At 31.2% G+C, this 13,953-nt stretch overlaps 1 protein-coding gene across 16 annotated transcripts in view; it reads right to left on the bottom strand.

Moving 5' to 3' along the window:
* The window catches only part of LOC118194955 (mutS protein homolog 5-like), a 317,359-nt gene that overhangs the window by 291,366 nt on the left and 12,040 nt on the right, over positions 1–13,953 (bottom strand). For 15 of the 16 annotated variants that reach the window (XR_015043107.1, XR_015043108.1, XR_015043110.1 and 12 more), the window contains exon 2: positions 9,257–9,405. Coding sequence is in view for 11 of the 16 variants with exons in the window: in XM_085824216.1 (XP_085680342.1) it covers positions 9,257–9,352 (96 nt within the window). In the remaining 5 variants the exon portion in view is untranslated. Of the gene's footprint in view, positions 1–9,235; positions 9,406–13,953 lie in introns of those variants that run through there. The other variant, XM_085824223.1, reaches the window with a different exon arrangement.

Genomic DNA, 13,953 nt, shown 5'->3' with positions numbered 1-13,953 from the left:
TAATGAATAGAAGCCATACTTGAAAGAAGAAATAGATATGGTTTTTACTCCAGGATACTCTGTTAAGGAAACTAAGTGAAGCAGAATCAACTGATACAAAATGTCACAAAAGCGAAAGATATACTCAGTAAAAGATAAAATTTAAATCTTAAAACAATGTGATAAGAACAAGATAAGGTTTGATAAAAGCTGAGTTAACAAAGAAATTGAATATTCCTATGACAACACTAAAAATAGTTGCTTATGATAGAAAAAAAGTTGCAAGAACAGTAGAAATTTATGGACAGTCTTCTTCGAAGAAATTATGTGCTCCAGACAGAAAGATTCTGAGGTTGAAGTCATTTTACTATAATTTTTCATTCAGTGTTACGCATTTAATATTCTAGTGAATGAACCCGTATTAATTAAGAAGTCAAAAGAAATAGCACTTCGACTGAGTATAGGGATGGAAGCTTGCTTTTCAACTGGACGGCTGTATAAATTTAAAATGTGCCATGGAATCTCATGTCATATAATAAATGGAGAATTAAAAGGCATTCCTGCTTGAAGAATAGTTCAAGAATTTATCTGCTAAATTAGATGGCTATGAATTAAAGGACATTTTTAATGTAGGTGAAGCTGCTTTTTTCTTTAAACTCATGTCTGCAAGAGCCCTATTTTCAAAAGTGACCAGTGTCATGCAGCTAAGCAAAGTAAGGAATGAGTCATTGTTTTACTTCATGCAAATGCTGATCATACAAAAGTGAAAAAAACACCATGATGCTTCAAACACATTAAAAACTTTGCCATTAAAATATAAAATAAATAAAAAAAAAAGCATGGATGACTATGGACATTTTTACGGAATGGCTCAAGAAAATACACAAAACTATGAGGAGACTAAACTGCAAAGTTTTACTTTTTATGGATCCCAGTACCTTTCCTCAAATGACAGATTTCTAACAAAATGTGAGAGTTGTTTTGTTTTCAGCAGATTACACTAACATAGTACAACCTTTAAATCTGGATGTAATTAAGAATTTGAAAATACTGTATAGGCAATTCAAATAGTCCTTCAAAATATTACTAAAGGAAATACACAGATAATATACAATTAAATATGCAATACCCAGTTAATATACAATATTTAATATAAAGTTCCAGTAAGCTGCTGAAGCACCAGAGGTGATAGGTTGTTTTGTATTATTTTAAGTCTTATGAGTTGCAAAGAATAAAATTTTACATTAATTTTCCCATTTTTGTGTTGTAACTTACATCTACAGTAAGGATTAATTAAGGGAAGGTGATAACTCAAATTAACATGTTGTGATTGATAACTTTAAAGGGTAAGCAGTTAATTACAAATAATTAAGTTACTTAGTTAGATATCCTTAGTCATAATACACAGTGGTTACAGTTGTTTCTTAATTTAAAAAAAAAAATATCCATTAAAAAGCATTATGAACATTTTACAGCAGCTATAATTTATCATATTGATTCTAAAATGATATTAGTATAGTTATATATTAAAACCTACACTATAATATAAATAAAACATAAATGATTTGTTTTATAAATATTTTGCAGCAACAACAAAATATTTATGTATCTTTTTAATTTGAAGATGTTCCAGAAATTATAGCTACTTTACATCAATTTCCTTCTCTTAAACATCTTTTTTAAGCTGATTTGCTCAACATTTCTACTAGTCTCTGGTTCATCTTTTAATGTTTCAACAATGTAGCTCTGAAAAATAATTTTCTCTCTTTTACAAAATTAATAATTTATTCTCCATTTAAGAATTTTGAGATTTTATTAAATATTTCTCTTATTTTCTTGTACTTAGAATCTATAGGTCAAACTGTTAATTTTATTTCTTTAATAATATGAGTATTGAGAATAAACATGAAATGATATAAGGTCAGGGTCAGTGCCAGAATGACACAATTTTTAGAATTTAGTGAAGTGCTGAGCAACAAAACCTATGGATGGCAACACTTTTAGAACTTAAGGCAGGCACTGAAGTATGTATTGTACACTGAGACATACATGATGAATCTTTCAATAAATTATTGTTTCAATTTCTTTGCTTGCTTCAATGTTTGTATCTGGTGGAAAGATAAGAAAATAAAGGGAACGTAAACATGTTAAGAGAAAGACTTCTGGGATCAATAGGAGAAAATTAAAAAAAAAAAAAAATTATTTTCACTGTTCTTTAAAAAATAAAAAACACTCATCAGAAATTTCCTACGAAAAACGTCCATTATGTGTAAATACTTTGAAGACATTTTACATTTCACCCCATTTTTCTGGTATTGCAGATCTATAAATCTTGCCTTTAAATCCTTCCAAGCAAGATCTCAACCAACTCTGCAAGAGCAAAAAGCTAGAAGACTTTTTTAGGGGGGGGGAGTTCAGGAAAGAATGGTGTAAGATGAATTGTTAAGAGAAAACTGATACACATTTAAATATTCTGACACAGTTACCTGAGCAAAAACTCTTATTTTGAAAAAAATATAAAAGAAGACAGATGAAACTAATTTTAAAATAATTACAGTAGCTTTTGTCTTTTATTCTAAAAATTGTTTCAGAAACTGTGCTTTATAGCAATTATTATTACTATAATTATTATTAACATTAGAATCAAAATATTCCTAAGTCACAAAAATGGCCAATGATTTAAAACAGATCAGGAGAAATTTAGAGTTTTCATCCGCAGAGAACCCGTTGGCGCTTCGGGAAAGAACCCGTTGGCGCCGTTGCATTTTTACTCGCCAAGATCGCCATTCATCAACGATGAGCCGAGCCGTAAACATGACTTTTAGTGCATGTAAATTCAAATTAGCAGACAAAACAATATATTAAGCATATGGTAGTAAAAATTCACAGATAATAAGCATGTAGATGTAAAACTAACCGGTTAAACGTGATATACGAAAATAAATTTGTATTAAATTCAAGTTAGCACAGAAAAGAATATATTAAGCATAAGACAATATATAAGGATTTATAACGGAAAAAAAAATTCATTAAAAAAATATAAATTAGTATTAATATACTGAAATTAACTGGTTAAGCGTGATATACGAAAAAAATTTGTCTGAAATTCCAGTTAACACAGAAAACAATATACTATTCCTTACACCAACAGTGGTTTGCCAATTTTGATGACCATGGTGATGCATCGAACTATTCTGTCATCTTAGACAATCAATAATATTTTTTATTTCAATTTAATCATCTATTTATGTCACACCTGCTATCCTCTGAAAGGTTATTGTTAGAAAAGCATTAACAATATATTATCTTGTTAAAATTTTATGCCAAAAAATTGATTTATTCTCATAATTTTAGATGACAATAACCAATAATAAAAATAAAAGCATTTCTAAATTATTTAAAATGCACATTTTTGCGGCCTACGAAAACAAATTTTTTTAGAGGTTGGAAACCTCATGGTTCTTAAAGTTGTTAATAGTTAAGAACACAACATGAACAGCCGTGTTACAAATTAGCATTCACCCCTCCCGCCGTATTTTCTTCCTTTCATCGTGAACCGAGAACCGGCATATATCTACGAAAATATTTCTATCTATTCGTTGTTAAAAAATTCAGAAAAAAATAATAATAAATAAGAGAAGAAGAATATAAATCTGCAAATGTGAACAACGACAGTGATAATTCAACAAAATGAACGCATGAGGAATGGTTGCAAACTTCGAACAAGCAAATAGGATAAATCCGATGGGTTAACAAGTTTGAACTATTATCGCCAAAGTTGGCGATGTTTACATTTACCGGGTTCTCTGCGGAAGTGCTTCCGAAATTTAAAACGTTTTATTTTAACTTTACTTCTTAAAATTAATTTAAATATATTATCATTATTTTTATGATATTAATCAATGTTATTATGTTTGAAAAAAAATCCAAAAATTCACAAATCTCTGAATAAAAATTTTGCATACAAACTGATTTTGAAATTGCCAAATTTAGAAATGCATTAATAAAAGAACTCATAGTTCAAAAGAGGAAAAGTTTTTCATTTTCAAAAAAGAAATAATTTTGAAATGCTTATGTGTCAATCGAAGCCTCATTCCTAAAAATTAATTTATATTAAGTATCCACCACTTATATTAAATAGTAATAAAGAATTCAAACGTTATCCCACCAAATACATATTTGTCAATGCATCGCCAAACAATATTCCTCCAAAATTCACACTCAAAATGGCAGTCATAAAAAAAATTAAATGTCAGATGAATAAAAATGAGAACAATTTGCTGGCTTTTGCTGAAATTAAAGACTCTTGAGGAATAAAAATCATTAAAAAAAAAAAAAAAAAAAAAAGCTTGAGAACTTTTAAGCACTTTCAAGGACAGTATGCACACCGTAATTCTACTTTTCTGGCAATGCTTCACATTTCTGAGGCCTTTCATGTTACATTATACAAGACAAAGTAAAATTTACATATAATTTCATTAAAATTATTTACACAAGTACAAAATTTGTAACAGTACTGCCCAATATACAAAATTCATAACAGTACGGAACAAGATTCCATTAAAAGTTGTATTTGGTACTAGGTAAGGAACTGCGGTGATTCTCTTAAAATTAAATATATTTACATAAATACTGGGATTAATGCGCATTAATAAATTTCACTGATAAGCTATCTGATAACAGGAAAAAATGCATAAACTATTTAATCAGCTATTCTGGTAATAGGAGGAAAAGTATAAAGATAGCAGAGATTAAGTAAGTAATAAAATAGTAGTATAGATTTTTACAAAAATTGCAAAAAGGAGAAATTAGAATTTTTAACAGAAAGAAAAGGAACTTAAAATGTTTTACAGTCAAAAGTCGTTAATCCGGACCTCAAAGCTACAAACTTTCTGCGCATGCGTCAAAGCATAATGCTTTCACGCATGCACGTAATACTTTTACGCATGCACATAATATGTTTACGCATGTGTGTTTAATGTATAACGAATGGTATAAGATAAGCTAAAATTATCTAATTATCTATTTCAGTTAATGTTGCAGATTGTGTTGTTCCTTAATCTTCGAATTGGATGCAGCTTATTATTTTTTGCAGACTGTTAGAGCAATTTTATAAAAGTAAGCTTGAACTTTCGATTATGTCAAATAGAATTTCCGATGCTGGAGCTGCCAAAGGATCTACAAAGCGAAGTATGTTTCGATGTCCATCAAACAAAAAGTGAAATTGTAGCAAAAAATGGATAAAGGCATATCCTTTGTTTCTCTAACCATTCTGAAATCTGTTTATCAATTTCACGCTGCTCTACAGGGGGCGGGACGTCGCGGCACGCAATGAATTGGAAGTTAATCTGTCGGCACTATCCTTATCTTCAGGGCAGATGTTTTTATTTTATTTGGCTTATAATTCCTTACTAAATGTAGTATTTCATCTCGATGTACTCCGTCTTTGATATGATTTAAATCAAATTCCTCGTCATTATAATTCGCTTCCGATAGTGAAGAAAGTGACACAGAGGTTATTGAAAATGAAAAAATTTCGTTTGACAAATTAGTCAGTATTCTCGACACAGGAATTATAGAACTTGAATTTTGTAACTGAACAAGAAATTATGTCTGTTTATAGAATTAAAGAGAAAGTATTATCACATAAAATGAAGCAACTTAAATAATTTGCATTGAAAGAAATGTTTAGTAAAGTAAACAAATAAATATTAAGCTTTTTTTTTTTTTTTTGTAAATTTTGATACCCTTTAGATCATAATTGTTCTTTATTTCATAAATTACGGTTTCATATTTTTAATTTTATAATTTCTGCATGCCATCTTACCAGATTTAAACTGATGATCTATAATTCGGAATCGCCGAAGTCCCGTTGAGTCCGGATTAAAGACTTTTGACTGCATTTATTTATTTTTACTACATGAAAGCTACATAAGTTATTTAATCAAAGCGTAGCGAACAATGAACCCAGAAGCAATATTCATCTTCACCCTAAATTAACCAACTCTTTTTCATTCATGAGAAAACATTTGACATGCAGCAATAATGCAAAAGCATTTTCTGGATCTTCCTTTCACTAGAAGATATAAAAAAGTACAGAAAGTCATGATGGCCCATCACATCATTTCTGAAACCTTGTCTCCAGAAACTGCTTTCACAATAAGTATGATTGTTACATTGCCAACAGAGCAGAATCGCCAATAGCTTTCATCATTAACAACTTGAAAGCTCTGCAGTGTTCCTCCCTTTTATCTACTATTAACTAAGTGTGGAGGAACCTAGTGAACTGCTAAATGAATAATCGCTTAAGTCCAGAAACAGAAACATTCAAGCAGGGTTAATTACCCCTTTATTGCTTAAACTAAAGGTCTACAGTCAGTCCCTTTTTCAGGATGCATAACAAAGCCTGCACTTAGGCTTAAAAATATAAGAAATAAGAATTTAACTAATGATTAACTAATGAGATTTAGCCGAAGTTAACACATATCTAACTATTAATTCAGAAGTAAAACAACAAAAATCATCGTTATATTTTCAAATTTTCACATGACTAGTTTCGATGATTTTACCGAACCACCATCCTCAGCTGCAAATGCGTTCGCTTTCTCGTTCATTTGCGCTTTTGCAGCTGAGGATGGTGGTTCGGTAAAACCATCAAAACTAGTCCTGTGAAAATTTGAAAATATAACGCTGATTTTTGTTGTTTGACTTCTGAATTAATATTTGTTCGACATGTTATTGTGTCTTAACATATCTAACTAGTTGGCCCCTAAATATCGTATTAGCTAGCGAAGCTATCAAGAGTCCGTAATACAGCTGAGCGTAGTAACAGCTTAAAGAGACGTGGTTTAAAATGCGTGGCAAACATGCACAAGTCAGAAACTCTGATTCTCTCTCTCAGTCAAAAGGAACTTAGACTTAAATACTACTCCTTCTCATTTGCATTAAACACCATTCTAAAAAACACATTCTAATAGGAAATTTGTAAGCTGAAATTAGGAGAAATAAGAAAAGAGCTCTAACTTAAAAATAACTATAATAAACTTAGGATAAACTTTACAGCTGTCATGTAGCAGAGAATCAGAACATTATACAGCTTATTTTGTTTTCAATTTGAATTTCTTTCAACTGACGTTTGTGCAGTTCGTGATTCTGACTATCTGGAAGCAAAAATCCTAGTCTGTTTCTATTTCCTTCCTAAATTTAAAATTAAAACATGAAAATTTAGTTTAGGAGAAAATCTAACAGCCCTCTAAAGCCTTGGGAACCTAAGCATGTGCATCGCTTTCATACTGCAGTTTGCACTACTGGTATTTTAACTGTTAAACAGTCATGCTGTTTCTTAATAAATCAACCACTTTTACTCATTTATACAATCTTAGGATTTTCAAATATTTATTGGGTCAGTCCATAAGTTTGTGCACATTAACAGTATGCGTGGAATTAACTATGACACATTTACTAAAACAATGCAATTTTGAACCTGTTGAAACTTCTCATCGTTTGACTAACATATTATTCAGTTCATCACCAACTTTCGTAAATATCGAACACATTTTAGTACCCATAGAAGATGAATATAGATAATCAGTACAAACGCGCTGTGCTACATTTTTTATTTTCGTATGGTGAATCTGCCAGGTTTGCAGCGATAAAAATTAATAGTGCACATGGTGAACAACACACTATTAGCGTAAGGACTGCCCAGAAATGGTTTAAAAAATTTAAAGTTGGAAAATGCAGCATTGATGATGAACCCATTCAGGCCATTTTGAACTGTTATAACCAAATCAAACGATTAATTCAGAAGTTTATAGTGAACATGCCGTTTAAACTCAGAATTGATCAAAAAATGCCCATGATTGGTGAATATCAAGAAAGTGATGTTTCATCATGATAATGCTAGACCGCATACGGCTCGAACAACGCTGCAAAATTTAGTGAATTTAATTGGAAGCTTTTGCCACATCCTACTTACTCGCCAGATATTGTCCCAAGTGATTTTCACCTATTTCATGCCTTACAAAATTTTTTACTGGGAAAAAAATTAAATTCTAAACAGGATGTACACAATGAACTTCCAAGCAATTTTTATGTCAAAACCAGAGTCTTTCTATAGCAATGGCATAAAAACGTTGCCTGTAAGATGGCGAGACATTGTAGATAATGGAGGAAAATATATAATTAAAATGTTAAATTGTGTTTTCTTTATATTATTTAAAAATTTACCAAAAAAAATGTGCATGAATTTATGGACTGACCCAATAATATGGATGCATTTTTACAAATAATTCCATTAAGTGATTAACATGTTGAGCACGGCGCTGAATTTGCTGTCCTTTCTGTTTAGCCGGCAGAGAGCTAAGGTCTATGCTTGTTTAGAACGTTTCAATACATTTCATTAAAACTAAATTTGATCAAATTTCATTGAGACCATATTTATTTTTTAACTTTAATACTGTCGGTCCTGCGGACTGACACCAGCGAAATGAAAATTCCAGTGCCAGTTCCCAGGGACTGACGCCGGCCACACGGAAAGTTCACTGCCGGTCCCCAGGGACCAACGCCACGCTCAACGTGTTAAGACTGCTGAATACTGGGAGTTTGACCAACATTTGATTTGAGGTGAAAGACCTGGCTGCATGATTGATTTCCTTTGTGTGTAATTTGAATATGAAATTTGTAAGTTTCCCTTACAAAATTCTCTATGGAGGCATCCCCCTTAGAAGGATAGCTTTTGGGTGCTTACCATATTCAAATAAATTACACATTGTCCCATCTATTAATTTATAATAAATTCATCAATAATTTGCTTAAATTATAACTTTTTCCACTTTTAAGAAAAACCTGCATCAAACCTATGAATGTTTATAAATGCAATACATTGCAATAAAATAATATAAATAACTTACAAAAAAAAAAAATGCTGCTTCTTATATAATTATATATTTCTAATTTTATGACATAATACTACTATTTTTAGGAAAAGATCATAAAATATCACTATTCTGTAGGCTTATGGTATTTATGTTAAGATCTTATGATGATGATTCAAGAAACACACATTTATTTACTGCTCTGAAGTATGAAATTTTACAAAAAATAATATGAATAACCAAGTGAACCAGAATTCTGATTTCTACATTATACTACTTCATTACTACATTATACTGATTTCTACATCTTTATTGAATTTATTAGAATTAATTCTACACTGAATATTTTATTAAAATTAAAAAAAATTAATGCTTATTACGAGTATTTAAACATGCAATACTTGAGGAATTTCATCTTCTTCAGTATCAACCAGAATATGCACATCATTTACGTTCATGCAATCACTAGAGGTAGATGAATTCTCTGAATTATTCATTGCTATACTCAGTCTTTCTTGCCCAGAAGCTATTTTGCATCAGAATTATATCTCTAAAAGATAAAAAGAAACTTTCACCAAAATATCGAAAATTAAATCAAAATCTGACTAGTGAACAAAACAATAATTTCATGCATAATTCATTTTAATCAGATTACCAACAAAAGACCATTAATTATCACAAACTATTTATTCTCTAATGAGCATTAATAAGTATCCCTACATATCAAAATGATTGCTCTATTTGCATAAAATATGCGGTTGTAATGGAAGTTTTATGCCAAAAAACATTCTTAATAAAGTTAGAGAAAAACAAACAAACCTCACAGCAGATAGTAATCACCATCCACATCTATGATTTTCTGCCACTGTTTTGGTAGTTTTTCAAAGCCTCGGCCCAGAACTTTGGTGGCCGTTAGTCCAACAACAGATCAACCTATTTCAGATGTCCTAAGCAGAATGGAAGATAGCATCAACAAGATGTAGCTGCAGGTGTGAAAAAAGGTAGAAGTACGAAGGAGCAACGTTGGGCTATAATGATGGTGTGGCAAAAGATCAAATTTGAGCCCATACAGAACGAGTCCAGCCAGTGACTGCAAACACATATGGTCTTGCATTATCTTGATGTGATAATCTATTACCTTTTTGTGCTGGAACTCAGTTCGATGTTGTTCCTTAATAGCAACTTCAGCACAGACTAACATCTGGCTGTACACCTTACTGTCAAGGGTTTTCCTTTTTCCAGATACTCTTTGTGGATAATACCATGGATATCTCACCAGATACAAAGCATGGTCTTTTTGTTAGTCAAATTGTGCTTTACGACAGCTGCAAACGGGCTCACCAGGTGCAGACCAACCCCCTTTCGGCTTGTGTCATTGAAGTAAATTCACTTTTCATCACAAGTGACTGGTCCAGAATTTTGTTTCTTGCATAGATATCTGAGCAGATTGGTGCAGACCCAAACACATCTGTCCTTATCTGCTTGAGCCATCTCGTGTGACACCCAGTGATTGAACTTATACGTCAAGTTTATGCGATGCATAATGCAACTAATGGACATGACACTAATGTCTATTTCTTTAGCAAGCTCTTGAGTAGTTGCCTACTGATTTTGTTCCCCAAGTTATCGCAAGTGGGCTTCATCGACATCTGTAGGCTGGCCAGAGCATTCTACTTCTTGAATGCCATATTCCTTATTTTTTAACTTTCAGTACCAAACTGGTACAATATTAGTACCTAAAGCTGTACACATGATTTGGTGGCATACTGTAGCTGCACTTTTTGCAATTAATGATAACGATATATTTTTACAAATTTCAGAACACTTTCTAAAACAAGTCTGTTTCTTTCAAATGCCAAAAATCGCTTGACAAATTATGAATGAACACGCTAAAGTGTTTGTGCAGACAATATTTGCAGTGGTGGAAAACTTTTGTTTAAACCCAATATTGTATCAAAATGACTGTTTCGTCCCTCAAGAAAAAGTGTTTCTCCCTGCCCTGTCACCAATTTCAATAGCTATATATAATTTACTAAGTACAATAAAACTATATCTGAATATAACAGGTATTTATTTAACTTTTATTTCATATACAGTCAAAAGTCGTTAATTCGGACACCCATAATCCGGAATGATCTATAATCCGGACCTCAAAGCTACAAACTTTCTGCGCATGCGTCGCGGCGTTTACGTGCGTGCGTAAGACCTTTACGGCTGCGAATATGCTTGTGCGCATGCTCATAAAACGTTTACACATGCGCGTTTAATGTAGAACGGACGGTGTAAGCTAAGCTAAAGTTATCTAATTCAGTTAATGTTGCAGATTGCGTTGTTCCTAAATCTTCGAATTGGATCCGGATTATTATTTTTTGCAGATTGTTAGAGCAATTTTATAAAAGTAAGCTTGAACTTTCGATTATATCAAATAGAATTTCCGATATATATTTGTTAATATGTAAAGCATCTAAAGCGAAAGTATGTTTCGAAATCCGAAATCTGTTTATCAATTTCACGCTGCTCAGCGGGGGGAACGCCGCGGCGCGCAATTAATTGGAAGTTAATCTGTCAGCACTATCCTTATCTTCAGGGCAGATGTTTTTATTTTATTTGGCTTATAATTCCTTACCAAATGTAGTATTTCATCTCGATGTACTCCGTCTTTGATATGATTTAAAACAAGTTCCTCGTCATTATAATTCGCTTCCGATAGTGAAGAAAGTGACAGAGGTTATTGAAAACGAAAAAATTTCGATTGACAAATTAGTCGGTATTCTCGACACAGCAATTATAGGACTTGAACAGCGGAACTTTGTAACTAAACAAGAAATTATGTCTGTTTAATAGAATTAAAGAGAAAGTATTATCACATGAAACGAAGCAACTTAAACAACTTACATTGAAAGAAATGTTTAATAAAGTTAACAAATAAATGTTAAGCTTTTCCTTTTTGTAAATTAAATTTTGATACCCTTTAGATCATAATTGTTCTTTATTTCATAAATTACGGTTTCATTTTTTTATTTTTGTAATTTCTGCATGCCATCTTACCAGATTTAAACTGATGACCTAAAATCCGGAAAAATCGATAATCCGGAATCGCCGAAGTCCCGACGAGTCCGGATTAACGACTTTTGAGTGTATATCATTTAATTTTTAAAATTATTTTTTGCTTAATGGACCACATTAATGGATTCTCTGGCACAAGTAATGAATTCTGGGAGTGTGTTTCAATATAGAAGTACTGCTTTTTCATGCGTGGCAGTTTATAATTATTTCCCTTGCCAACCTGTGGAGTGCATTTTATGACCTGTCAAAGAGGTATTGTTTAATATTTCAATATTTAATTCACTGAATGAAATATAAACAGCATGAATAAGTTTGACAATATTGGCAGGCACAATTTGACATAACGCTTATATGCATTAAATAATCTTAATATCCAAGATGTTAAAATCAGGGCTGTTGGAAGATTGATCATATCCTGGAACTAGATTTGGTCAACACAATATGGTTTTTGAAAAAAAGGCCTCTATAATATCAAGCTTGAGTCTTCCATTTTTAAAAATTTTTCAATAGCTGCCATGGAATCACATTTTGCCAGCTACCTATGGAACTAGTCCCGAATGACAACACAATATAAAGAAATAAAAATTTGTTACGTTTTTGCTTCAGATTTTCAGCTAATTTGATAATCTCTTAATCCAATTTGATAACTTGTACAGTAAGTAGCATACATAATTCTCTCATCATATAAATATTACTTTAAAGGATAATAGTATACCAAACCACACACTACAGTACTAAATACAGTAATGCAAAACAAACTATGCATGACAAAATAATTTGAATATATAAAAATAAAGGATTTTGATATTTTATCCTAAAGATAAATAAAAAGTAAAGGAAATTTTTCTGTATTGTATTGTTCCAAAGCAAGGGAGAAAATTTTGCTTTTGATTGAAGTAATAAAAAAATATGCAGCATTTATCAGAATAGGAAGAATTTAAAAACATTAAAAGAAGACAAATTAACAGAGAAGTGAATAGTGATGATTCAAATATTGTTTAAATACTGATAGCCAAGATTCCCTGCCAATATATGCAAAACCATCAAACAGAATGTAAGAAAAGAAAGAAGCAAAACTGAATTAAAAATAAACAAAAGGTTCTACAGGATAATTCCATTTTCGAAACATGATTACAGTGCTAGGAAATAACCATTGAAATAATCTTGGTCAAAATCACTATGAGAAAGCATCAGTAATGGGTGTATTGAGCTGCAATATTTCACTATGTTACAGCCGACTGACATTTGGTTTGCATTCAGAAGTTAATCAACTTTTTTTAAGGTCTTGCTATGGACAACCAAAACCAGAGATGCCAAATCACCAAATGTAAAGACATGACCATATGGATAAATTATGATAATTTAGGATTTATCAAAAGAAAAAGGAAGAAATTGTAACATTTTCTCAAAAATAATATTTTTACAGATCATACGATTTAAACAAATAATCACGAATTATTACAATTTGAAGATCTATTTCAAAAAAACAATTTTGCTTCAGAAGTAACCCATTGGACTAAGAAACAAAAACTGGTTGGAATCTGCCAAAACACTTAGATTTATGTTCTGCAAGAATATTCAGAGTAATTAAAGAAAATGTAGCCAGATAATTAATATTTTTAGATAGCATATAATCATGCAAAATGACAGAGCTAAAAGGTATGAAATTTAAATATACAGGCATAAAATGAAAAGAATATGGGTTCACTAAATAAAAGGAATAAAATAAAAAAAAAAAAGTCCATTAATATCCAGACAACTATACATAAAAATTCATGTGTCAATAAAAATTTCAACTGAAAGGGAAAAAAGACTCTTAAATCTCACAGTTAAAAGCTTCTGGTTTCTAAAATTTTAAATTGTTCTCCATTAATAATGTATCCAAAATAATAAGACATAGGTTTTACTGACAACAAATCCTTGTATCATTTTTCCTATCTGCCTATATTTGTAACTACTGCTATGGGTTCCAACTAACTTAGCTAGGTCAATATAACAACAATAAGGTGTTAGCGCAGTGAATTATTACCAA

The sequence above is a fragment of the Stegodyphus dumicola genome, chromosome 1 (genome assembly GCF_044657685.1).
Source record: "Stegodyphus dumicola isolate Sdum_Otavi_A_Nest chromosome 1, ASM4465768v1".
In the NCBI taxonomy this organism is placed as follows: domain Eukaryota; kingdom Metazoa; phylum Arthropoda; class Arachnida; order Araneae; family Eresidae; genus Stegodyphus; species Stegodyphus dumicola.
Note: the sequence above shows the minus strand (reverse complement) of the source record. Positions and strands in the feature narration are given on the sequence as shown.